Genomic DNA, 26234 nt, shown 5'->3' with positions numbered 1-26234 from the left:
GAACAGACTTTCCCTGCATCTACCAACTCACCATTTCTGGCAGGGCACCTTTTATTTCATTTCCAATTAGTCCATTTTGATAGAAAGTAAGCCGCTTCTGTGTTGCCTCCAACGGAGTCTGCAACAATGTCGCCTGTGTCTCACCTCTTAACCTGCCTGAAAGGAGTCCTTCTGAACCAGGAAAGGGGCAAAAATTATCTCTGTAGCTAATTTTCTCCTCTGATATCATGGGGGGGGTAGGGGTGTGTTTGTTTGTCATTCCCCATTTGAGTCTTCTCCGATCTCAGACAAGTGGCTCCCCACAGTCACAGCTTGATGCAGAAGCCCATTTGCATAATCTTAAAATATGGACTCCCCTTCATGGATCACTGCCTTGTCGTGGCGAAGGGGCTTGAATAACTCAGAGAAGCTATGAGCCATGCCGTGCAGGACCACCCAAGACGGACAGGTCATAGCCGAGAGTTTAGACTAAATGTGATCCACCTGGAGCAGGAACCGGCAAACTACTCCAGTATTTTGCCAAGAAAACTCCAGACATAAAAAAAGCAGAAGCTATGAGAAGAAAGTGAGAGTTTCCAAGGCATGTTCTGGTTCATGGGGTCATGGAGAGTCGAACACGACTAAGCAACAAAAATATGGACTAACAATACCTTGTAAATTTCTAGCACTGAAGCAAACTACCTTACATACCAGCATGCAGCAAGTTCAGATAGGTAAGCAAACAAACAAACAAACAAACAAACAGTCTGGCAAGTCAGTCCCATTATTATTGACTATTCAATACAACAATGGACTAAAAATAATCCTCTTCTAATTAAAAGTGGGGAGAAAACAATTCTAAAAATGGCTAGCTCCAGAGTGGGGATCCAATATTTTGCCCCCCACCCGGGGCTAGAGGGACCCACTTGGACTGACAAAGAAAAGTGCCAAATACAATTCCTAGGAGCCAAGAGAAATGGGCTGTGAAGACAACTCTAGGACAGTGAAACAGTGAAGAGCAGCATCATGAGCGGGAAGACGTTTTTCATCAGATTGTGCTAGACCCTGACAGAAGTGCTGTCCCCCCCCCCCAACTGTGAGTGAGCTAGACCAAGTGTGCTCTAAAACACAAATAGCCCCACTGCCTCTCCCTTACAACTCCTGTTGTTGGGAAAAATGAGAGGCAGGCTGGACCAGCTTCACTACAACACCACATTTTGCTATAAGCCTGGTGAAAGCCATTCCAGCTAAAATCAGCCATACAGTTGCATATAGGAATAAGCAACCAACTGTACTACACAGTTACAGCCAGGAAGATCCAGTGTAAATCAGTCATGCATTCATACATACAATAAATCCCAGGGAGTGACAGTCTACTCAGGGCTGAAAATAGTATTAAACTAGCACCCCAAAAACAAAAAAAAAAAATGGTGGGCAACGGCAGCAGCAGGGCAGTAGAGCACTGCTACTACTAATACTACAGCTACATCCCACCCAACTACCTACTACTTAGTCACCAACACAACTCCAGATTTTGCCTTCGTGCTAAGTCAGTTTCAGCTTGCAGTGGTGCTCCATAAAGCTGGAGTACACAGCCTCCAATCCTAAGAGAAGTCAATGCACTCTCAGAGAGGCAGTGTATGTGGTGTGGGGGAAGAATAGCACTGTCCCTGGGTAAAAATATTACAAGTTGAATGCAGGGAAAGCGCATTATCTCCTCAGCTGAAACACAATAGTGAGGTAAGATATGTGGGTATGACACAACTATATGTCAAATGTAAAAATGTAAAAATACAAGCATAAACAAAGGTCCATGAAGTATTAAGTTTGGAGTATTAAGTTTTGCATTCCTTCCTGCACTGAAATCACCTTTAAACCCCTCCTGTATCTTCAATTCTATTAATGTGCAAGAACTTAAGAGCTGTTTTTGCTAAAGAAGAACAAGGATGACCATTTTTTAATAAACAGAACCAAGAAGTTACTCAGCAGCATGCTGGCTCAAATTATTTAGGCTATATCTGGCTGCAGCAGAGGGAGAAATGGAACAAGAAGGCTCTGCTGAGATCTGCTTCGTTTGCATCCTCCGCTCTCTGAACTGCTTCCACTCAAGCAGGCCACTGAAAAAACTCTAACTTTAAGAAGTCGTGTCTGAGTTCACTTGTTTTCCTCTTCCTTTTCCAATTCTTTTTCCTTTTGAGTCATGACTTTTAGATTGCAAGCCTGCAGGCAGGGACTGTCTTGCTTCTCGTTCATTCTTAATCTTATGCAAGCTGAGCCTTTATTGGCTGAAGAGCAGGGTAAAAATGCTTAAAACACTGACATCTACATTGCTAAACTGGATCAGCTAGTCCTACTATCTTGCCCACATTACGCAACTGGACACCGCCAATTAAAGGTTTTGCCTTAACTTATTGTAAGGATCTTTCCTGCAGAATCTTGCTTCTGCTCCTAATTTCAGGAGTGATTTTCCACAATAACTTCAACAGCTTACAATTTTTTGGACTTCACTTACTTCAAAACATGGATTAACAAAGCAGATTTTATTGGGCTTTATTAGGGGTACTTTCTGACATAATGCCAGTGTTGTGGGAGCTTCATGCGCCACTGACTTAACACTGGAAGCCTGAATTCAGGGGAGAAGGCTTCCAATTCACTTACCTCCCACTCTATCATCCACGTTTGTGAGAAGAGCAATACTGTTCTGGAGAGCACCTATGTACACGGCAGAGGCTCCCACAGTGGTAAGGCAATGACCAAAGGGCTCTACATTGCATGCTCAGTGCTAACAAAGCTGTGCATCATTGTGTTTGTTCCACAAGCAGGAAAAGGGTAGTGGAAGAAAACAGAAGCATCAACTCACTTTAGAATTAAGTCCTTGGCTTTTTCTGAAATGGGCACCTCAGGTGGAAATACTAGAGTCTCTTTCCAATTCATAACTTTCCTATATGTTTCTTGAGGTGTTTCAGAGCAGAAAGGGGGATAACCTGAAGAAATGGGGGGGAGGGGAAATCATTAAAAATGTTGTACTGATTTGAATGTCAGATTTAGACTAAATTACAGGAAAGAAGACGCAGGACTGAATATAAACCTGCAAGTCAATCCTTGGCTCTCTCAACAAAACGCTCAGAGAAAGTGTTATTCTCATTGGAAAAGGAACAAAAAGATGAACGGGGTCAATAATTCTTACCTATTAGCATTTCATACATAATCACTCCCAAAGACCACCAGTCACATAATTTGTTGTAACCCGTTTGCATGAAAACTTCTGGAGCAATATAATCTGGGGTCCCAACAGTAGAGTATGCCTAAAAGCAAGATGATTTTAAGAAAAAGTTTTAGTCAATACTCTGGCAGTCTTATTAACTTGAGTTATAATAATGTATAAGCATTCACCTGTCATCTAATAACAGCCTTTTAGTTGCTTGAGGAGATTGGGTGACAAGTAGAGGTTGCTGAAGCATGAATTTTTCAGCAGAAGGCCATCATGCTGAAAAACTTTGTAGAAAGCACTGAAAGCTCACCAAAAACTGTACTTACCAGCTGTCGCCTATTCTTTTTCCATGTTTCTGCTTTTCTCTTAGAGTTCATGTTCTGAAATGCTAATTTGCAAAAATATAAATTATTGCATTCAATTTTACCAACACAAGAAAAATTCAGATAGGGCAGGCACAATCCCAATGTTACCTCTGTACAACGGGAGCTACGTTAGCATAGTTTAATATTGAAACTGCACTGGTAAACGTGCAAACAAAAGTTTAGGGAAGAAGAAATTATGTGGTTACTAGTGGTCAGCTCCTGAATGAGGGTATGAAAGCCAATGCCATCATTCCCCCCTCTCCAAACTTGCATAAAACCTATTACCAGAGCAATACAGAATCAGGCTATTCTGAAGCAGCTCCACAGAAAGGTAAATGTGTGAAATCAAATTTTATAGATGCAAGGGATAGAAAGTGAATGCAACACTGGAAACTGTTCGTGCCAAATATTTGTGTAGGACTTCAGCACAGAAGACACAGGAAGATGGACTTCGTTTATAACTGAAAAATGGGTATCCAGGTTTTGTTTTTGTGCCATGCTCTTTGGTCTCGTCCACATATGGAGCAAAATTAGGCAGCTGAATAGGCCATACCACTTCAAACTGCAGGTGGGGGTGCCATTTTTTAATGCTTGCCAATGTGTATGTGGTTTTTTTATTAAAAAAAAACCTGCAAACAAAAGGTAGGCACATAGTAGTGAGAGTTAGGAGAAGTTTGAGCATGAACATATGCTAGTTTGTCTGTGTGTTTTTTAACTTACAGAACTAAAAAAAGGAACTTCGAAAAAATGGTAGTCTATTCTATCACATTTTGTTGCCATGTGTAGACCAGGCTGAATTTACATGGCCTTGTTTCAAATATATATATCTAATTTGGAGAGGGGAGAGGCTCTTATCTGTTGGAAAATTCCATTCCAACTTAAGGAGCAGACATGGGATTGTTGCGTGTCACATGTCTGTTGGGAACTTCCGTTTGTCTATAGCTTTTGCTTTTCTCTCTCTCTGAGAAGAAAGGGAGACAACATGTTTTCGTTGTCCTGATTTATACTTAATAAATCTTTAGCTGTTAGTATGTTTCCACAAGCCTCACGCCTGTTCTGTTTGAGCAGTACAGTGGTACCTCGGGTTACGAACTTAATTCATTCCAGAGGTCCGTTCTTAACCTGAAACTGTTCTTAACCTGAAGCACCACTTTAGCTAATGGGGCCTCCCGCTGCCGCCGTGCCGCCGGAGCACAATTTCTGTTCTCATCCTGAAGCAAAGTTCTTAACCTGAAGCACTACTTCTGGGTTAGCGGAGTCTGTAACCTGAAGCGTATGTAACCCGAGGTACCACTGTATGCTCTGCTAATATAGCGTGCTCAGGCTTTTGAAGTCTGAGAGCTGATTTACGTCGCACCAGAGATTGGGGGATCGTCACAACTGGAAGGGCATGATCCAGCTGGGGGCTAGCCAGCAGGCATCTCGACCCCGAAGGATGCTGACATTATCTACCAAAGTTTTGAATAGTTATCAGGGCAACAAGAGAACCTTTCGGCAACACCTGGTTTACTGTCCCCCCAGTCTTGGAAAGGAGGACGACTACTAAAACAATGCTACTGCCAACTCCCACCACTTACTCTCTGCAGCTCTATTTTCCCAAGCCACCATTGTTCATTTTCTCCAGCAGCAGCTAATATCACCTGAGCAGGCAAAAATGGCAGCTGCTGGAGCAAGTGACCAAAGGTTTCTTTAGAACCCCAACCACAGCAAAGAAGTATGAACTTGGCACTGTTCTCATTCAAAAAGGAGTTCTGGCAAAAGAAATGCACTTATATAATGCCTAACCTGTACGGTGTACCTATCAATGCCTCTGAGGGAGTGCAGAATGGTTTAATACTTGTAAGATACAACAGGCTGTACTTACAGAAGTCACTTGGTGGATTGTGTGTAAGATTTCTGTAGAATTCGGTTCTGTGAGCTTTCTTTAAACCTGTGCAGAGTCCAAAATCAGAGAGTTTTACATGCCCCTATGGAAAGAAAACATTACATGAGTTTAGGTGCTGAACTACCGAAAATCCTTTGAAAGCTTGCAAGTCCTTGCAAGTCCATACTTAAAATGCCCAAAACTAGAAGTGAATTTCAACAAAGGAAAAGGCACATATTTTGAAAAGAAAAAATGACTTTCAGTCAACAGCATTGCATTGTTCCGGTTGAGAGGAGCCTGTTTTCCAACTCCTTTCCTCTGACACCTTTGCATGTACCAGGAGCAGGTATCCTGCAAACTGGAGTCTGAATGTAGACCTTCAGGCCTCTATCTGGCCAACTGAACTCTCCCCAGCTGACACCCCTTACTGGTCCTGCTTCGCATAAGAGTGTGTTTTTGCCAGGCAGGAGTGTGTCCTTGAACTCTGGTGTCTCTTGCATGTCTGGATGGAGGATAGAGAGGGTACGCTAGTGTGTGCAGAAACTAGCTTATTGTACAAAGGTAAAATTTACATTTGCTGCTCTGCCTGCTTCTGCCTCTGGCCTCACCCATCCCTGGCATTTGGGCCTTGGAAAGTTGTTGTTTATTAAATTTATATACCGCCTTTCATAATAGGATCTCAGGGAGGTTTACAGAATAAAATACAAGATAAAAACACAAGTAAATAAGTAAAACAATAACTCCCCTTCCCTTTTGAGGTTGCTTAGAAGGGACACATCCATTGAGCTGAAAAGTATTCCCCATCAATGGCATAAACGTATTGTGAAGGACAAGAAGAATGGCTTTCTACCATTCCATTCAGCCTTTGCATGCTGCAAATACCCAATGTCAGAACGAAGACAGAAAAGTACAGGAGATGTAAAATCATCTTATACCTTTGCATCCAGGAGAAGATTATCTGGCTTAATATCTCTGTGAATAAAACCCAGCTGGTGAATTGCATCAATGGCCAGCACAGTTTCAGATATGTAAAACTGTGTTTCTTCCTCCGATAAAGTATCCTTCTTCATTAATAATGTCATCATATCTCCTGAATCAAGGAGAAATATATATTATAGGATTTTACAAATAGGCTTTGGTAGTCCAAATATTTACAAAGGCACAAGCTCAGTCAGTTCCAATAAGTATTTTCGAAACTCAGCAGTTCAGAGCCGAGTGATGAAGGCTCTTTCATGAAATATTGGGGGGACTCCAAACATTTTATGTAGTCACTTGCATATACACTTAAGCCTTCTCTTGATTTTTAAAAACAATTAATAACTGTGTTTGTATTGTTACATTATGTCACAGAATAAAAGCCAGTGTGAACAAAACATTCCTCATCCTTTAAATGTGCTTAAATGATTGGGAATAGCTATACACTTTCCTCAGTCCAGGGACTCAGCTATATAGCTGCAAATAAAACGTTTTAAGTGAGTTTTAAGTGCAATATACAATGTGACACTAGATGGCGATGGTGAGTCTTATGGAAAATTCAATCTAGTAGACCCTCTGGATATGAATGTAATTCATTCCAGGGGTCCGTACATACCCCGAAAAATCTGCAAGTAGAGGCGCCACTTCTGTGCATGCGGCAAAACCCGGAAGAATACACTTCCGGGTCTGCTGCATTTGCAACCCAAAAGTTACGTTACCTGAAGGTTACCTGAAGGTAACGTAACCCCAAGGTCCACTGTATTTTTAAAAGTGCTGTTAAAAAAAAATTAAAAATTTCAGAGCAGTTTTTATGTGTGTCTAGATGCCACCCAGCTCTCAATCCAGTAAGTGACACTGGTTTCAGGTATGAAGCATGGACCATTTATTTACCTCCAGGTAGAAACTCCATGATCAGGTAGAGATTCCGTTTGTCTTGAAAACTATAAAACATCTTCACCACCCAGGCACCATCTGCTTCAACCAGTATATCTCTTTCTGCCCGTATATGAGCCACCTATAGTTGTGAATATTGCACAACGAAACAGAATGTTCACAATAGCCAATACATAAAGAATTATTCTCCTACATAAACCACCAGTTGACCGATTTTCATATGCAATGCAGAAATGCATTACTGCCAGATAATATAAAAGTGTAAGTACATGAGTGTGCACACACACAATAGAGGTAACAGCTGTCAGACAAGCTCAATCAATTTGCAAGCTTGAGGTCCATTTCGCAGAACCAAGCTTTATGTGTTAAGGCGTAGTGATCATGTATCATACATGCTCATGTGAATTCGCTCTGTCTCACAGTAAACAATGTAAACAATACGATAAACAATAGTTTACAGTAAACAATTAAATACAACAACAACAACAACAACAACAATAATAATTTATTATTTGTACCCCGCCCATCTGGCTGGGTTTCCCCAGCTACTCTGGGTGGCTTCCACAGAAACCAAAAATACACTAAAATCACATATTAAAAACTTCCCTGAACAGGGCTGCCTTAAGATGTCTTCTGAATGTCAGGTAGTTGTTTATCGCTTTGACATCTGATGGGAGGGCGTTCCACAGGGCGGGCGCCACTACCGAGAAGGCCCTCTGCCTGGTTCCCTGTAGCTTTGCTTCTCGCCATGAGGGAACCGCCAGAAGGCCCTCGGCGCTGGATCTCAGCGTCCGGGCAGAATGATGGGGGTGGAGACGCTCCTTCAGGTATACTGGGCCGAGGCCGTTTAGGGCTTTAAAGGTCAGCACCAACACTTTGAATTGTGCTCGGAAACGTACTGGGAGTCAATGCAGATCTCTCAGGACCGGTGTTATGTGGTCTCGGCGGCCGCCCCCAGTCACCAGTCTAGCTGCCGCATTCTGGATTAGTTGTAGTTTCCGGGTCACCTTCAAAGGTAGCCCCATGTAGAGCGCATTGCAGTAGTCAAAGCGGGAGATAACTAGAGCATGCACCACTCTGGCAAGACAGTCCGCGGGCAGGTAGGGTCTCAGCCTGCGTACCAGGTGGAGTTGGTAGACAGCTGCCCTGGATACAGAATTGACCTGCGCCTCCATGGACAGCTGTGAGTCCAAAATGACTCCCAGGCTGCGCACCTGGTCCTTCAGGGGCACAGTTACCCCATTCAGGACCACGGTGTCCTCCACACCAGCCCGCCCCCTGTCCCCCCAAAACAGTACTTCTGTCTTGTCAGGATTCAACCTCAATCCATTAGCCGCCATCCATCCTCCAACCGCCTCCAGGCACTCACACAGGACCTTCACCGCCTTCACTGGTTCTGATTTGAAAGAGAGGTAGAGCTGGGTATCATCTGCATATTGATGGACACCCAGTCCAAACCCCCTGATGATCTCTCCCAGCAGCTTCATATAGATGTTAAAAAGCATGGAGGAGAGGACGGAACCCTGAGGCACCCCACAAGTGAGGGTCCAGGGGTCTGAACACTCATCCCCCACCACCACTTTCTGAACACGGCCCAGGAGGAAGGAGCGAAACCACTGTATAACAGTGCCCCCAGCTCCCAGCCCCACTAGACGGTCCAGAAGGATGTTATGGTCAATTGTATCAAAGGCCGCCGAGAGATCCAGCAGAACTAGGAAACAGCTCTCACCTTTGTCCCTAGCTCACCGGAGATCATCAACCAGCGCGACCAAGGCAGTTTCAGTCCCATGATGAGGCCTGAATCCCGATTGGAAGGGATCCAAATGGTCCGCATCCTCCAGGCGTGCCTGGAGTTGTTCAGCAACCACTCGCTCAATCACCTTGCCCAAGAATGGAAGATTTGAGACTGGGCGATAGTTGGCCATACTGGCTGGGTCTAAAGATGGTTTTTTAAGAAGCCGTTTAATGACCACCTCTTTCAGCGGATCTGGGAATGTTCCCTCACAGAGGGAAGCATTCACCACCCCGCAGAGCCCATCACCCAGCCCTTCCCAGCTTGCTTTTATTAGCCAGGATGGGCAAGGATCAAGGAGACAGGTGGTTGGTTTCACGCGTCCAAGCAGCCTGTCCACATCCTCGGGGGTAACGGATTGAAATTGATTCCATGCAACTTGACCAGACAGGGCTCTAGCACTCTCCCGTCCCAGCCCTGCTCCCACGGTGGTGTCTAGCTCCTTCCGAATATGAGTGATTTTATCTGCAAAAAACTTTGCAAAATCGTTGCAGGAGATCTTGGGGTCTTTACAAGGCCCCGGTGGTAAAGGTGGTTCCGTTAAATTGCAAACCACCTGAAAGAGTCTCCTGCTACTATTTTCTGCAGATGCAATAGAGGCGGTGAAGAAAGTCTTCTTTGCCGTTGCTATCGCCACTTGGTAGGCTCGACATTGAGCTCTAACCTGTGTCCGGTCAGATTCGGAGTGAGTTTTCTGCCACCGACGCTCTAGCCATCTCAGCGATTGTTTCATCGCCCTCAGCTCCAAAGAAAACCACGGGGCTGTCCGGGCTCCATGCAATCGGAGAGGGCGCTTTGGAGCCAGACAGTCGATAGCCCTGGTTAACTCCGCATTCCAGTGGGCCACCAGGGAATCAGCTAAAAGGCCATCAACATGGGATAAAGCATCCCCTACCACTCTCTGGAAACCATTTGGATCCATTAAGTGGCGGGGGCGGACCATCCAAATTGGTCCCACCTCCCTGCAGAGGGGAAGGGTCACAGAGAAGTCCAGTTGCACCAGGAAGTGATCTGACCATGGCACTTCTTTTGTTTCACTTTTACTTAGTGTCAGATCACCCACATCACTAGAGGTGAACACCAGGTCTAAGGCATGTCCATGACTATGAGTTGGGCCAAACTTATTCAGGGACAGCCCCATGGAGGCCATGCTTTCCACGAAGTCCCGAGCGGCCCCTTGTAAGGCTGTGTCGGCATGGATGTTAAAATCCCCTAGGACAACCAAACTAGGTGTCTCCAGGAGAACATCCGCCACAACCTGAAGCAGCTCGGACAGGGAATCCTTGGTGCAGCGGGGAGGTCGGTACACCAAAAGGAATCCTGTACTGCCCCTACTGCCCAACTTCCAGAACATGCACTCAGAAAACTGGATCTTCCCAGTAGGACGCCTGGTGCAAGCTAGTGACTTCCTAAAAATCACTGCAACCCCCCCCTCCCCGCCCACATGACCTAGGTTGCTGTGCGTAAGAGAAACCTGGTGGACAAGCAGCGGCAAGGACAGGCCCATCTGCTTCCTCCAACCAGGTCTCTGTCACACATGCCAGGTCAAATCCTCCATCCACAATCAGGTCGTGGATGGCAGTGGTTTTATTCATCATTGACCTGGCATTACACAGCAACACCTTCAGGTCATGTGGGTTTCCCCTGTTGATTCCAGTATCCATCCGGTCAAGGCCAGACCTGGAGGCAGGGATAGTCTTCAAACAACGACTAAACCTGCCTCCTCGGTAATGACATGGTCTGGTCTTAGCGTAACTCCGCCTCCTGCCCATGATCACCGAGATCGGATGTCCCAGTGCTCCCCCCCCCATGGAACTTGTCCCAGCCATCGTGTTGGCTGGGGCCCCACTCCCAGGCAGCCCTGATCCCGCCCCTTAAAAACAAAACACAATCTATACAGAACCAATAAAACAATAAAAACAAAAACAGAACAATTATACTAAAATTAATCCCCAACTAAATATCCATCCCACCCACCCACCCCCAACAAAGCAAAAAAGGAAAAAGAGAAATAAAAATTTAAAATGCCACTGGCTGCTTGAGCACATTTTAAACACATTAACCACTTGGAACCGGGAAGCAATGGCAGAACAACTTCCCACACTTCCCCAAAAGTTTGTTCCAAGTAAGGGCCTGGGCCAGTTGGAAAAGGCCCTGGAAGGGAGCAGGCCCTGCAGTCCTCCCCACAGCCGATGGTCCCAAGGTACAGTGGTAGCTTGGTTTGCATACGTTTTGGATTACAAACATGTCAAACCTGGAAGCGCCTGTCCCGGTTTTCAACCTTTTTTTGGATTACAACCCATTTTGTTTGGATTACGAACACATTTTTTTGGGAGGCCCCATTGGCGAAAGCACGCCTTGGGTTACAACCTGTTTGGGTTTACAAACAGACTTCTGGAACGGATTATGGTTGTAAACCCAGGTACCACTGTATTTAATTCTATCTTAAAATGCAACACCCGATTAAGTGTTTCAAGTGACTGGCTTCTTTTGTGTTTTGTTATATGGCCAGAAGTGGTTTAGTCATGCTGGTCATGTGACCCAGAAAGCTGTCTATGGTCAAATGCCGGATCCCTCGGCCTGAAAGCGAGTTGAGCACCGCACCCCATAGTCGCCTTTGACTGGACTTAACCGTCCAGGGGTCCTTTACCTTACCTAAATGGCCAATGCCAGCCTTTACTTCCAGAGGTGCCAGCCAAGATGCACCAACACACCTGGGTAACAAGCTACACTTTTCAGATTTTTTGAGAGATAAGTTGTACAAGTATGGATCCGCAATGCTGAATCTGTGACAAGACAGCTTCACACAGCTGTTGCATAGTGCCACAATTCCTTCCAGTCCAGGATTTAGTGCAAATACATGTAATATTTGCACACAAACTGACTAAGGAATCACATCACACTATTCCCAAGAAGTTTATAAATATAGATTTGTTTTAGATTTGCAGCACACACTTTTCCAAAGACTCCAAAGAGAGTAGTACGGCATGGATATATATGATATTTATTCAGAGTTTCAAAAATACATAAGTATAAAAAAAAGAACAGAAAAATACAACAGAAAAATATATCAAAAAGAAAGTACAAAAAGAAAAAACAAGAAAAAAAGAATACAAATCCCATATTGCATCTTTTCATTTGCTTGTTTCTTGGACCTCCTCACACCTCCCTTTTTGTATTCTAGCTTAATTCGTTGTTTCAGCAAATTCTTCCCATATTTCTCAATTTTTGTTTAAATAATTTATCTTAACAGTCTATCTTATTTATTAACTCAACATATCCTTTCCATCTTTTGCTATATTCTATTGTTCAATTTACATTAATTTCTTTAACCTTATCTTGCCTTAAAAATCTTAAAATTCAAATTTTAAACCATATTTCTACATAACTCCTTAAATCATTTTTACTAAAGCCAATTGGTTCCATTCCAGCATAATCCCTGATATTTCATTAGTGTTACACCAATTCCAAAAATAGAAAGAAATTTTTCTTTTTATAGACTTTTTCTTTTTCTCTAGTTTTTATCCAACGTCCCTTCTTCCTGGTCTCGGGTTATGTCAGTCCTTTCTAACCATTGCATCCAGTCCATCAATCTGGTGATCTTATGTCCGAGGCCCTTAAGTCTCTTCTATGCCCCTTCTGCAAATTTTTTTTGTTCTTGTTTGTGCTTACGCTCTTCTTTGTCTTTTGTTGGTTTCTTTCGTAGTTTCTTTCCTTTCTCCTTGGGGAGTGGGTCTCTGGGGAATTCCAGCTGGTAATAATCTCCATTTTCCTTCATCAAGCTAGCCTATTCCCCGCAGTCCCACTCCCCATCATCGTCATTGTAATCCAAAAAGTAGTTATCCAGAAGATAATTGTCAACCTGTTTCATAGTCCCACCAGAATTAAGAGCTTCCTTGACTCCAGACGCTTCCAGCCACACTCCAAGTTCAATCTTCCAAAGCAGCGGCTTTTGCTCCTGCAGGACTTTGGGTCTCACCATTTGTGTTGCTTGGGGTGCAGTCGCAACCTCTTCCGTCTTCATGGATATATAGCCACAATTCCCAGGGTTTTGTTTTAAAGACAGCCTTATCTGTCTTCCACCCTCCCACACTGCAAAGAAGATCTCAAAAATCTCAGTCTCAGCCAACTCATCCTTCTATCTTGCCCAACTTCTCTATAAACAGGTAAACTAATCTTTCAGTAACTTATCAGTTCCACTAATAGTGACAAGCAATGCATCCTACCTGCAACAAATGTGCTGCAGGAATAGGTATGGTCCTTTTTCAGCTGGCCTTTTTCAGCAATACTACATATATATATATTGCACACAACACTACATATCATCGCTATTGGTTTTGAAGTGCTTGCAATATACTAAAGAGACATACCTGCTCTTTCTCTAGCATGTCAGCTTTTCTTAGTATCTTCATTGCATAAATATGACCCGTATCTTTCTTTTGAACGAGGCGGACCTGTGGAGTAATTTTTTTAGGCCATTATTAAAGCATACTGTTAAGCTAACAAATTTGCAATACTGGGGTAAATGCAGCAAACTGGTTGAATAGCAGTTCCAAAACTGGAAGAAGGGTGAGCATAACAGGCAATCTATATGAACACCTGATCTCTGCTACAAAGAGCAACAAATGCTACTAAAATCCATGAAGATTAGAAGGAAGGTCTCTAAGGAGAACTGAGAAAATTGGGAGTGAGGGGAGAGAAACCTGTTTGCTGATTGTTTATTGAATGTTTATCAGAGTTATTTAAAAAAAAAAGTCTCAAAGAGCCGGCCAGGGAAGGGAGAGCAGTACAAAAAATGAAGACTTCTGAGCTCATTATAAGGTCCGTTCCCCCCCCCCCCCGCATACCCTAAACAGGATTATTGTTCAGTAAGTTATCCTGACAGGAAGGTATCCTGAAATAAAGAGTTCCTAAGAAAATACACAAATTACGAACCTCTCCAAAAGCACCTCTTCCAATAACTTTCAAAGATTCAAAGTCATCGAGGCCTAGCCTTGTTCTCTTCAGCCGCAGAAATTCGGTTTCTTTGCGGGCATGCTGAGATCTTCGTAGCTTTTTCTGAAATATATATTAAGCATGAGAAAAGCCACAACTCATACAAAAATGGTATAAACAGGTAATCAGTTTATAATGCTACTATCACCAAGTATGGGATATAATTCCCTCTAGCCTCCCATAGGGAGGAAGGACTCAGTGAGTCCCACTGGTGTGGTTAATGTGTCATAAAATAAGAACACAAGAATAGCCCTGCTGCGTCATTGTCCTGTTTCCGCAGTGGCCAACCAGGCGCCCATGGGAAGCCTGCAAAGAAACCATGCAAGCCTTCTCCCTGCCTCTAACCTTGGAAGCAGACTACAGTCATCATGGCTAGCAGCCACTCATAGCCTTTTCCTCCATGAATTTGTCCAGTCCTCTTTTATAGCCATCCAGGTTGGTGGCCATCACAAATTCCATAGTTTTAACCATGTGTTTTTTTTCCGTCTGTCCTGAATCTTACAACATTCAGTTCCACTGGATGCTCATGAGTTCTAGCAATACAGTGGAGCCTCTAGTCAGTTCCGGAGGTCCGTCTGTAAGTCGACCCGGGTTGCTGGTAGAAGCACCATTGTGCGCAGGCACATTCAGCGGCACAAACAGCAGAAGCCACTTCTGCGCATGCGCGAACCACGGCAAACCCGGTATTTACTTCCGGGCTTGCCGCGGTCGCAACTTGGATCAGGCCCAAGTAGAGGCGGTGCTAAGTAGAGGTTCTACTGTACAGTGTAAGAAAGGGAGAAAAACTTTTCTCTATCCACTTTCTCCATGTTATGCATAGTTTTATGCACTTTTAACTCACCTCTTCACTAAACAGAAAACAACATCCCGGGTGTGCTGCAGGGACGTAGCGTGTGGGGGGGGGGGAGGAAGCTCCTCACACTGCCACCCCCGAGCCAGCCCTGCACTGGTGGTGCTTTGGCGGCAAGGGCTGGCCTGGCGCAGTGGGCTCCGTTCGCCCTCTGCACTCCACTCCCCCCCCCCCCGGTGAGGGTGCATGCTGTCCCCTTTCCTCGCAGGGGAGTTCCTCCATCTCCTTGATAATTTTGGGTGCCCTTTCCTGAACCTTTTTCAAACTCTACAATACCCTTTGTGAGGCGAAGTGACCAGAACTATACACAATATTGTATGATGCCATTCTGGTATTGGCAGTTTTGTTTCCGATTCCTTTCCTTATGACTCCTAGCATTTGCCTTTTCAACAGCTGCTGCTGCACACTGACCAGCATCTTCATAGAGCCTCCTCTACAAGCCCAAGGTCTTGTTCTTCATCAGTCACTGCCAGTTCAGACACCATGCACATATATGTGAAATTAATATTTTTTGTACATTTAATATTCAAACATAAACAAAATGTAATATTTAAGCATAAACAAAATTTAATATTTTAAAACAAACTATGGTTTAATGTGATTATGCAGCAGGCTGGTGCCTGCTGCTGAAAAAGTTCTCACACCACCTCTGTGCTGTTTCTGTCACAATGGCTTGTTGTGCAAACCCAGGCTTATGGCTCGTTTTCCTCCAACGACCTACTCCAAAAAGACATATCACTCCTCGTCAAAATAGTTAAATAGGCAGTGGTATCTTAGCTAGGACTTAGACCTTGGAGAGCTGCTGCTACTGAGAGTATTGAGGTAGATAGACCAATGGTCTGCTTTTGTGTAACACAACTTTATAGGCCCACGCACGGCCATTACTTTGAGCCCATCTTCAACAGAAAAATGGTTAATAACTGATATGCAAAATTCAGCATGCTGCCTAATATTAGAAAAGGTGCCAAATAATAGTTTTCATGAGCAAAATAGACAAACATCAGTTGCTAGAGAATGAGACTCTTAATCTCAGGGCCATGGATTCAAACCCACCATTGGGCAAAAGATTCCTTCATTGCAGAGGGTTGGACTAGATGACCCTTGTGGTCCCTTACAATGCTACCTTTCTCTGATTCTACTATGATAGGGTGCCTCTAAAAAACTCAATGTTTTTATCTTGTATCATTTACAGCCACAAGATGGCACTGTATACCCATTTCTGTCAACGTGAGATTTCCCAACTTTCCCAGTCATCTCTTGTAGCATCAGGGGCACTGGCTCCTGCCCCCCCCAAAAGTTTTAAAGGAGGGTGCTAAGCCCCCTCAATATCCAGTGGTGACGTCACATCGTCACACAACATCGCATGCGAGATGTCACATCATTGTGTGCCATTGGCCCTCTCAATCGCCGGCGCAAGCCTGCGCCAATGTGTGTTATGTTATGAAAAAATTGCAAGGTCAATATAATGGCAAAAACTATTGCAGAATCATCCCCACTCTCGTGGGGGATGGAATGGATTACTAGAGCATGGTGGTTCATTAGTAGTTCTACATATAAAAGTGAACCACAGTGACTTGCAGCACAGTATAAACACTAAAATCAATTACAACAAACAAACCAATAAAAACTGTTTGAAAATCTTTGCCAATAAAAGGCAGTCTTGCTGAATCTGCCATGCTAAAAGAGACCACAAGTGTTTGAAACCATTAAAATATCAATACTGGTTCAATTATATGGGATTATCTTCCTCCTTATGGAAAAGGCAGCTCCTTCTACAGAATAACTCTATCCTGTTCCAAATCTAGCAATCCTACTTTCCCACAGTGACAAAGAAGGTGCAGTTATTACCTCCTACCTGTGTTCTCTTCAGCTTACTCTTGCTTTCTAGGTAACGTGAGTCCAAGACGGACAGCTCAAGTGCAGGCCGTGAATCATTAAGCACCAATTCTGAACAGTAAACTGTAAAAGCTTCCAGCTTAAATTACATTCACATTACCTCTTCATCTGCTAAACCTTCCTCCTCCATGGCCACTTCTAGTTTCTTCTGCCTAGGTTGGTAGAAAAAAAGGGTGTATGTATATATTATAAAATGAACAGCCTGTATTTTACTCTACTAGAGTGACTTCACTCCTCAAATCATATCAGTAGGAAGAAGTGGAACACAGAAATGTTGAGTGCAGAATACAAGTTTATTTTAAGCTGCCACCGTTCACCCAATGCCCTTCCTCATCTTTCCCCAACTTGGCACCCAGCAGATGTTGGACTGCAACTACCACCCTCTCTGACCATTCACCAAGCTGGCTGCAACTGATGGGAGCTTGGGTCCAACATCATCTGGAGGACAACAGGTTGGGGAAGTCTGGGTGACATACATAGATCCAGACACTCATTCGCCTGCTTGGGTCCCTTTTGTGTTTCCCTGGAAGGTGAGGAGAGGAGCAAAATCCCTGAAGTGCACTGTCCAGCCTCCTGGTTGCTAATCCCGACACAAGAGAACAGAAGGACACAAGACCACATAAGAACAACCTTCTCTCATCTTACATGTCTCCACCTTCTCCTCTCTTCAACATTTCTTGCAAAGTATCGCAAAACATGTTTCTTCACTGACTTGGTGAAGGAAAACAATATCCAACTAAAAATAAAAAGGTACATTTTGCTGAACAACTAGATAAAAAGCAGAGCTTCTTTTGAGACCTCAGCTTTTCCAAGGGGTTAATTAACAAGGACATTGCTACACAAATATCAACATTGCAAACCAGGCTTCCTCAACCTCGGCCCTCCAGGTGCTTTCAGACTACAATTCCCATCATCCCTGACTTAGCTAGGGATCATGGGAGTTGTAGGCCAAAAACATCTGGAGGGCTGAGGTTGAGGAAGCCTGTAATGTAAACAGAGGGTTTTTTGCGGAACAGCAGCTGAAATGGCACAAGGGAAGCTGCCAAAACCCTTTTAGCTATTCACACCAAGAAAATAGGTGGTCAGCTAAAAGTTATTTGCTAGCCAGAGTTGTGTACATGTTTTGAGGGGGAATAACAGACCCCCCCAAACATCTACCACACACAGAAAACTCAAGTGTAGAAGAAATCTAACACCCAGTACCTGGTTTCTCTTTCTTCATGCTGTAAAATTAGGTTACTATAAAAGTTCTCCAGCGTGAGCTTGGCCACTGTCACTCTCTCCCGGGTGTGGTTGCTCATGGGGAAGGAAGTTGGAGTCCCTGCAGTCATTGCCATAGTAACATGTACTGAAACAGAGTGCATAAAATAATAATTACTCCGCAGAAGAAAATTCATTTCCCCTCACCAAAAAATAGAAACCCATGATGAGGAACACAGAGTCCCTTACAGTATTAACTCTGCATGGGCTGCTTTAGTACTGTGGGATGTTCCACTATTCACCCGCCTATAGACATCTGGAGTCAATCAACATGGACTCAAGTCACTCAGGAATCTCCTTTTGGTACAGCAGATTGATACTGCTTTCCAGCCTGCGTCCCACACAGTATGAACCTGTAAACACACACACCCCAAAACCAAAGTCCCGGAACCGAATGAAACAGAAAGAGGAAAGCAGATCTGAATGTATATAATGCAGTTACACTGAAATCCCTGCCATGTCAACCACCACTGAAGATGTCAAAGAAAACGAAGAAGTCACAAGCTTCAGTGAAATTGGCTAGAAAGGGACCTGTCTGAGCTCTCCACCCCTTTGCTGCTGGCCCCCACAAAGCTAGTACTGTAAAGGCTTACAGTATATTTTTTAAACTAGTGGTTTTTCAGGTTTATTGTCAAGGAGAGAACAATTAAACATCATTTAAAAATTTACACCAGCATGCATATATATATATATATATATATATATATATATATATATATATATAAAACCAGCTCTCTGAAAACAACCATGGTGCTATGATAGGGAGATTTCACAATGAAAGCTCCACCCTCAAAGAGGCCTTATTTCAGGTGGAATATTTTCTCTCAGACAATGATAGTCTGCTAAAGAACATAACTGTGTCATCTTAATTCACAGGGCAAGAGGAATATAAGAGAGACATCAAGGTGATTACGGGTTTCAAAAAAAGTTAAAGACAACTTTTGGTTCAAGGAAACACTCACTGCAATCAACATCCCTTTCTAAGATGTGTTGCTAGGGTAGGGTTATTTCTCCCTCAAAGGAGTGGGGATAATAATTGGGAGTCAATAGCATATCCCCCAAGGGCATATGTGTGATTGGGGCCATCCTGTACCCATTGCCTCCACTACAGTTCAGGGGACTGGTGAGTGTCCCAGTCAGATGGAAGCAAAATATCTCTATTACAAGGCAAGAACATTTTAAAGAAATATTTTTCCTAGATAAACCGTGAAAAAAAGACAAGCCTCTTTCAGCAGCTACAACGAAGTCCACAACCTTGTGCATATGCACATAATCCTTCCTCTTACTTTACCATGATATTGTGACAGACACTGCAATCTGGCGCCCAAACCAATTTTACTAGGAGGCAGCAAGATAATGAGAACCTGAAACAAAGCCTAAGAAGGAATAGGGTACAATTTTAGAAGAATGTAGTATCTGCAGAATTTCTTATGGGATCTATAAACTCAAAGGAGACACAAACTCTAATGAATGTGAACTTGCTAACATTTCAATTCATTCTTGTAAAACAATGAGTCAATCATGCACTGCCCAAACAGATACATTAAACAGTGTAATATACACTATTAAGATGCTATGGGCTGGATTCAAGGTAAATTAGCTGAACTTAACTCAAACTGAAATCAGTGGGACTTGAAATCAATAGTAGCTTGTCCCATTGATTTCAGTTTGAACCAAGTTCAACTAACCTGGTCTGCATCCAATCCAATTTAAGTCACCCATGAGTCTGGCAGTTGTAAGAATCATGACATATGTACACAAGACAACAAGAGTTTCAATAGTTCAATCCTCTTCAGTTTTGCTACCATCAGAAACATGCTGCCAGTGTTCACTTAGTTCCAGAATGTTACCCTCTCACACAGTCATTACCATCACATATGTTTGGAAATCACAGGTTGCCCTTTCAAAAGCGATGTGATAATTACCGTATTTTTCGCCCTATAGGACGCACTTTTTCCCCTCCAAAAATGAAGGAGAAATGTGTGTGCGTCCTATGGGGCGAATGCAGGCTTTCACTGAAGCCTGGAGAGCGAGAGGGGTCGGTGCACACAGATCCCTCTCGCTCTCCAGGCTTCAGGAAGCTATCCACAAGCCTTGCAAGCCCGGCGGGAGGTCCCGCGGGCTCGCAAGGCTTGCGGGCAGCAGCCTGCAGCCCACAAGCTCGGGGGACAGCGGGGAGGCGCAGTGCCGCCACCCCGCTATTCCCGGACCTGGTCTGGAGGCTTGCTTCTCCCCATCGCCAGCCCCACAAGCTCGGGGGACAGCGGGACATGCCGCTGCCCCACGGAGGCTAGAGAGGCTGTCCCTGAAGACAGAAGAGGGAGACGGAGCGCTCCGTCTCCCTCTTCTAGCTTGGGGATGGCTGCGTAAACCTGGGGGGGAAATAATTTTTTTCCCCTTGATTCCCCCCCCCCCGAAAGACTAGGTGCGTCCTATTGGCCGGTGCGTCCTATAGGGCGAAAAATACGGTATTTCTAGTCAAAATTATAGTTTACGCTTTCTGTCTGCTGCCTAAACATCTAGAGTATGGTAAAGGTAAAGGGACCCCTGACCATTAGGTCCAGTCATGACCGACTCTGGGGTTGCAGCGCTCATCTCGCTTTATTGGCCGAGGGAGCCGGCATACAGGTTCCAGGTCATGTGGCCAGCATGACTAAGCCGCTTCTGGTGAACCAGAGCAGCGCACGGAAACGCTGTTTACCTTCCCGCTGGAGCGGTACCTATTTATCTACTTGCACTTTGATGTGCTTTCGAACTGCTAGGTTGGCAGCAGCAGGGACCGAGAAACAGGAGCGCACCCCGTCGCAGGGATTCGAACCGCCGACCTTCTGATCGGCAAGTCCTAGGCTCTGTGGTTTAACCCACAGTGCCACCCGCATCCCTTAACATCTAGAGTAGTGTTTCTCAAACTTGGGTCACCAGCTGTTGTTGGACTACAACTCCCATCATCCCTAGCTAGCAGGACCAGTGGTCAGAGCTGATGGAAATTGTAGTCCTACAACAGCTTGAGACCCAAGTTTGAGAAACACTGGAGTAATTTTTCGGTGGCATAAAGTGATCGGATTGGAGGTGGAGTAAAAAAACAAAACAAAACTCTGCACAGTCTGTTTCCCTGTGATTCCTGTACTTACTAATACAGTGGTACCTCGGGTTACAGACACTTCAGGTTACAGACTCCGCTAACCCAGAAATAGTACCTAGGGTTAAGAACTTTGCTTCAGGATGAGAACAGAAATTGCACGGTGGCGGCACGGCAGCCCCATCAGCTGAAGTGGTACCTCAGGTTAAGAACAGTTTCAGGTTAAGAACGGACCTCCGGAACGAATTAAGTTCTTAACCCGAGGTACCACTGTACAGACACCACCAGACAGAGTACACCCAATATGTTGGGTTTCATTAAGCCTGGAAAGAGCAGATAATATTTTTTGTACTAAACAGCCAAGCTATAAATAGGGTGGGCGATTCTATCTCTAAAGAAAGAAAATTACAGAAGAAAGTGTACACTAGTGCCTTATATTATACGAAGGGTATAATGATGTCACCCACCACCAGCTCACCACACTGCACTGCTCCCCTTCTCCACCCTGCTAGACACAAAGCACTGCCACCTTTCCTCTCCTGTCCCCCTGGTGATGTTCTAGGACTGGCAGGCGCCACAATGGCTGGGTAATGTAATGGATAGCCTGCTGGGACGCTGATCCAAGATCCAGATTCAATTATCTGGTAAGCTCACTGAGTGTTCTTAGGCAAGCCATTATGTCAAAATAACTTAACATTGTTGTTTGTAAGTGTAAAATCCAGGTCAAGGGGAGGAAATCCATGTATGACATCTCAGACTTTGGAAGAAGGATGAAATAATATTATTCAGTTCATTTGTATACCACCCTTCATATGAAAATCACGGAGCCATTTACAATATTAAAACAATAAAACAAATAAAATTACAGATACATATAGCAATAAGGTGTGTTGCATTTTTCAACTGTCAAATTCCAAAAATGAGGGGTGCTAAAAAGTTACAATGAGCCCAGAAGCATTTTGGCACCCAGTACAGATCACAGAGAATTGGTGTGATGTGGCTTCAACTCACTGTGTCACCTGGAATTCTCTCTGCAGCATTTTGCACCAGCGACATCTTCCGAACCACTATCAAGGGTAGCCTCATGTAGAGCACATTACGGTAGTCCAACCTTGAGGTTGCAAGAGCATGGATCACAATTGGCAAGCTCTCCCAGTCTAGGAGAGGGAAATGTGCCTCCAGTACAGTCATACCTCAGGATAAATGTGCTTCAAGTTAAGTATTTTCGGGTTGCGCTCCGTGGCAACCCAGAAGTAACGGAGCGTGTTACTTCCAGGTTTTGCAGACGGTCAAAATGACGTCATGCGCATGCACGGAAGCGGCAAAACACGACCCATGCATGCGGGTTGCGTTCGTTTCAGGATGCGAACGGGGCTCCAGAACGGATTCCGTTCGCATCCCGAGGTACCACTGTATCAGTGTTGGATCATGGAAGACCTCCAAGCTATGCAACTGCTCTTTCAAGGGATGTGCAACTTCATCTAGAACAGACCATTCCATAGACACAGGAACTGCTCACTAAAGTGATGCCAAATGTAATGAATCAATCAATCACCAGTCGTTTATTTGCCCAGTAGCAGGAACAAAGAGAACAACAGCTATGGTGCTGCCCTTACATTCCAGGAGACCAGCCCAAGCCCTGCTACGGCACATGCAGAGAGCACATAGACTATAGGCATAAGATAGAGACTTAGGTTCTCTTTCTGAAATCTCTATGGGCAGCTCTAGTAAAGGCCAAATGTTGAGATACTTGAAAGTGTCAACAGTCCACTAATCTGATCCTATATAAGTGAGGTTATTGCATTCCCCGTTTCCCTAAAAAACCCTGAAATTCTCCACCCAGGTAACACAAATTCTGCACCAAAATGTTGGATTCTGCAACTTGTATAAATTAAGCAAATCATTTCCTTTCTTTTACTTAATTTATGTTGCAAACATACTATTAATTCTGGTTTTGCTGGTGGTAGAGGGCACCAAAGCCACTTATGGAAGAATTCTTCTATTCATTTTCAAATACAGTTAACTTTGCAACCCTAAAGGCAGAAACTTGCCTTCTCAAAACGGAACAGAGTTTTTTGGGATATTGAACTTCACATTTAGGAAGTGGTACATGCCACCCTTTTGGGGGGGGCAGCCCTGCAGCAAAAAATAAAATAAAATAAATAATAAAATGCTGCGGATGAATCAGGGGGTCTACAGGGTAGCACGACACCAAAGACATGTCTTTTGCTACCACTCTACCCTGCCAAACACCTGATTCACCCAACAGCAAAAAAACAAAACAAAAAAACAGAACACCAAATTCCTGCTGGGTGAATCGGGGGTCTGGAGGGTAGCACAGCAGCAAAAGAGACAGGTCTTTTGCTGCCCCTGTGCCTGGCACACCAGGTGGACTGCAGCCAGGCAGTTGGAGATGCAAGGCCCCAAGGGGGGAGCCTGCACATCTTCATCCAGTTGCAAAAGGCCAGTTGCCAGTTCCAAAATGTGACTGGCACCCAGCTAATTTTAAACACTGCACACTAATAACAAAAAATATTTTCTGTTCTGGAAAATATAGACTCTTCTGCCAAAGTTTTTCCTTCAGCCCTGAATTCCAACAGAAGCCTGTCCATCATGGAGATTATTACTGAAGCTGGGAAAGTATACAGAATGATGTGGGAATAGGCACAAAGCATAATGTAACAGCAGTATTTATGTACTCTAAACAGCCCATTATCAAACAGCTAAACCTATAATGCGTAGGTAGGGAGGAGCAGGGTTGGATTTCGAAAAAGAAAAGGTAATGGTAGGAACTCAAGGCAGGCTGTAAGTACGAAAAGCTTGATGTGAAGAACAGAGACACGAAGAGGAGCAAATTCTGTGCTTTCTAAAGAGAGGCCAGCATTGCAAAGTATACTACGGATAATTATGTTCAATTCGGCATTATATTCTGCTATAAAAGGTGGAGGGATTTACTCAGAAGAAGATTACAGCTTTATGTCCCTTTCATTTTAACAGAAATCTCAATCCCGAATCTTAAAAGTTTTCTATTGTAAATCAGTAAGACAAAAGTGTTCAAAGTTCAGTTAAAAATATTTAGAAGGGACAAAGCATCTCAGAATAGTTAATGTTTTAACGATGGAGAGAATCTCATGGGATTTACTTCAGAGCAAGCATATATAAGATTCTACAGCAAACTGTGAGAACCTAGAATGTGTTTTTACAATTTTCAGTTTGAAAAACCTGCAGTCACCAGTATAATTAGATAAAATCCTAAAATTAGAACCAGGAATGCACCAAAATAAATATAATAATAATAATAATAATAATAATAATAATAATAATAATAATAAATTTTATTTATATCCCGCCCTCCCCAGCCAAAGTCAGGCTCAGAGCAGCTAACATCAAATGTATAATACATTAACATAAAATCAGACAATCAATTAAAATACATCCTCAAATCAGATCAGGATCAGAATAAAATCCAATCGGATGGCAACCCGCAGATTAGGGTTGGGGACCTTCAATGCTCACCAGGCCCAACTGTTTGTGCTGAACTTATATGGGCCTGTGAGAAAAAATTGGGAGGCCACTTTCATGCAAGTTCTTATGAAAGGGGAGAGGGAGTCAGACTGAACCCCGACCAAAGGCCTGGCAGAACAGCTCCGTCTTGCAGGCCCTGCGCAAAGATGTCAAGTCCCGCAGGGCCCTAGTCTCTTGTGACAGAGTGTTCCACCAGATCGGAGCCACAGCCGAAAAAGCCCTGGCTCTGGTTGAGGCCAGTCTAACCTCCCTGTGGCCCGGGACCTCCAAGATGTTTTTGTTTGAAGACCGTAAGCTCCTCCGTGGGACATACCAGGAGAGGCGGTCCCGTAGGTACGAGGGTCCTAGGCCATATAGGGCTTTAAAGGTTAAAACCAGCACCTTAAACCTGATCCTGTACCCCACCGGGAGCCAGTGCAGCTGGTATAGCACCGGGTGAATGTGATCTCGCAGCAAAGACCCCATAAGGAGTCTCGCCGCGGCATTCTGCACCCGCTGGAGTTTCTGGGTCAGTCTCAAGGACAGCCCCACATAGAGCGAGTTACAATAATCCAGTCTGGAGGTGACCGTCGCATGGATCACAGTGGCTAGGTCAGGGCGAGAGAGGTAAGGAGCTCTCCTGAACACAAGCATTCCTATTTTAAAAAAAGAATGGCACGCAAATGTTTTGGAAATTTAAAGTAATTCTGCTTTGCTCTGAGGACTGGCCAGAATGATGGCTCTAAAACTAAAAGCAGACACAGTCACCTAACTCAATTGGGTCCAAATAACAGAAGTCAAGAACAGTCTCTGGAAACGTAAGAAAATATGCCACCACTATTCATAATACAAGAATGAATAGTAGATTGTCTTGTCAGCTGATTCAGTGGTTTTAAACCAGGGTGCCATGGCACCGTGAGGTGCCTTGAATGATGGCCGGGGTGCTGTGGGAAACACTGGCCTCTGTCCCTCTTTCCTCCCCTCCCTCCTCTGATGCCCTCTTGCGTCTCTGCCTCCCACAGGCTTATGCAGCTGTTTGTGGCAACAGCCCTGACTACAAGCTACCCAGGCGAATTGTGTCTCTGGGGTTGGCCAGGGGGTGCTGGTTGCCAGGAGCTGAGGTGGCCTCAGAGTAAGCAAGCAAGTGGGCAAGGGAGCCCAGCCAGCTAGTGTGCCAGCCTTTGCTGTTGGGAATGGACATACAAGTCTCAGGCCCCTGTGGGACGCGGGTGGCGCTGTGGTCTAAACCACTGAGCCTCTTGGACTTGCAGATCAGAAGGTAGGCAGTTCGAATCCCCACGGGGAGGATGCTCTGTCCCAGCTCCTGCCAACCTAGTAGTTCGAAAGCACACCAGTGCAAGTAGATAAATAGGTACCGCTGTAGTCAGGGACCAGACAATTTCCAGCACTTTCCTGAGATTTCAGGGGAGAACAACAACTATTCAACCTGTTGAAACCTGTAAGGTAAATCCACTCAGGCAGTACCGTGCTCTGGGGTCAATACCAGCTTGCTATATTTAGGAGCAATGGCTGGATACCATTCTTAACAAATTCTTAACACATTGGCAGT

At 44.3% G+C, this 26234-nt stretch overlaps 1 protein-coding gene across 2 annotated transcripts in view; it reads right to left on the bottom strand.

Moving 5' to 3' along the window:
- The window catches only part of STK38L (serine/threonine kinase 38 like), a 49807-nt gene that overhangs the window by 6083 nt on the left and 17490 nt on the right, over nt 1–26234 (bottom strand). Inside the window, exons 1-11 of one of the 2 annotated variants that reach the window (XM_083575262.1) lie at nt 22172–22272; nt 18025–18169; nt 16922–16973; nt 14016–14138; nt 13451–13534; nt 7286–7409; nt 6355–6509; nt 5420–5522; nt 3517–3578; nt 3167–3284; nt 2840–2963 (exon numbers count right to left, since the gene is read on the bottom strand). In XM_083575262.1, coding sequence (XP_083431388.1) covers nt 2840–2963; nt 3167–3284; nt 3517–3578; nt 5420–5522; nt 6355–6509; nt 7286–7409; nt 13451–13534; nt 14016–14138; nt 16922–16973; nt 18025–18158 — 1079 coding nt within the window. In that variant the 5' untranslated portion in view covers nt 18159–18169; nt 22172–22272. Of the gene's footprint in view, nt 1–2839; nt 2964–3166; nt 3285–3516; nt 3579–5419; nt 5523–6354; nt 6510–7285; nt 7410–13450; nt 13535–14015; nt 14139–16921; nt 16974–18024; nt 18170–22171; nt 22273–26234 lie in introns of those variants that run through there. The other variant, XM_083575261.1, reaches the window with a different exon arrangement.

This window comes from Podarcis filfolensis (assembly GCF_964270895.1).
Source record: "Podarcis filfolensis genome assembly, chromosome: 10".
NCBI classification, from domain to species: Eukaryota; Metazoa; Chordata; class Lepidosauria; order Squamata; family Lacertidae; genus Podarcis; species Podarcis filfolensis.
This window is presented reverse-complemented; position numbering and strand designations above follow the sequence as displayed.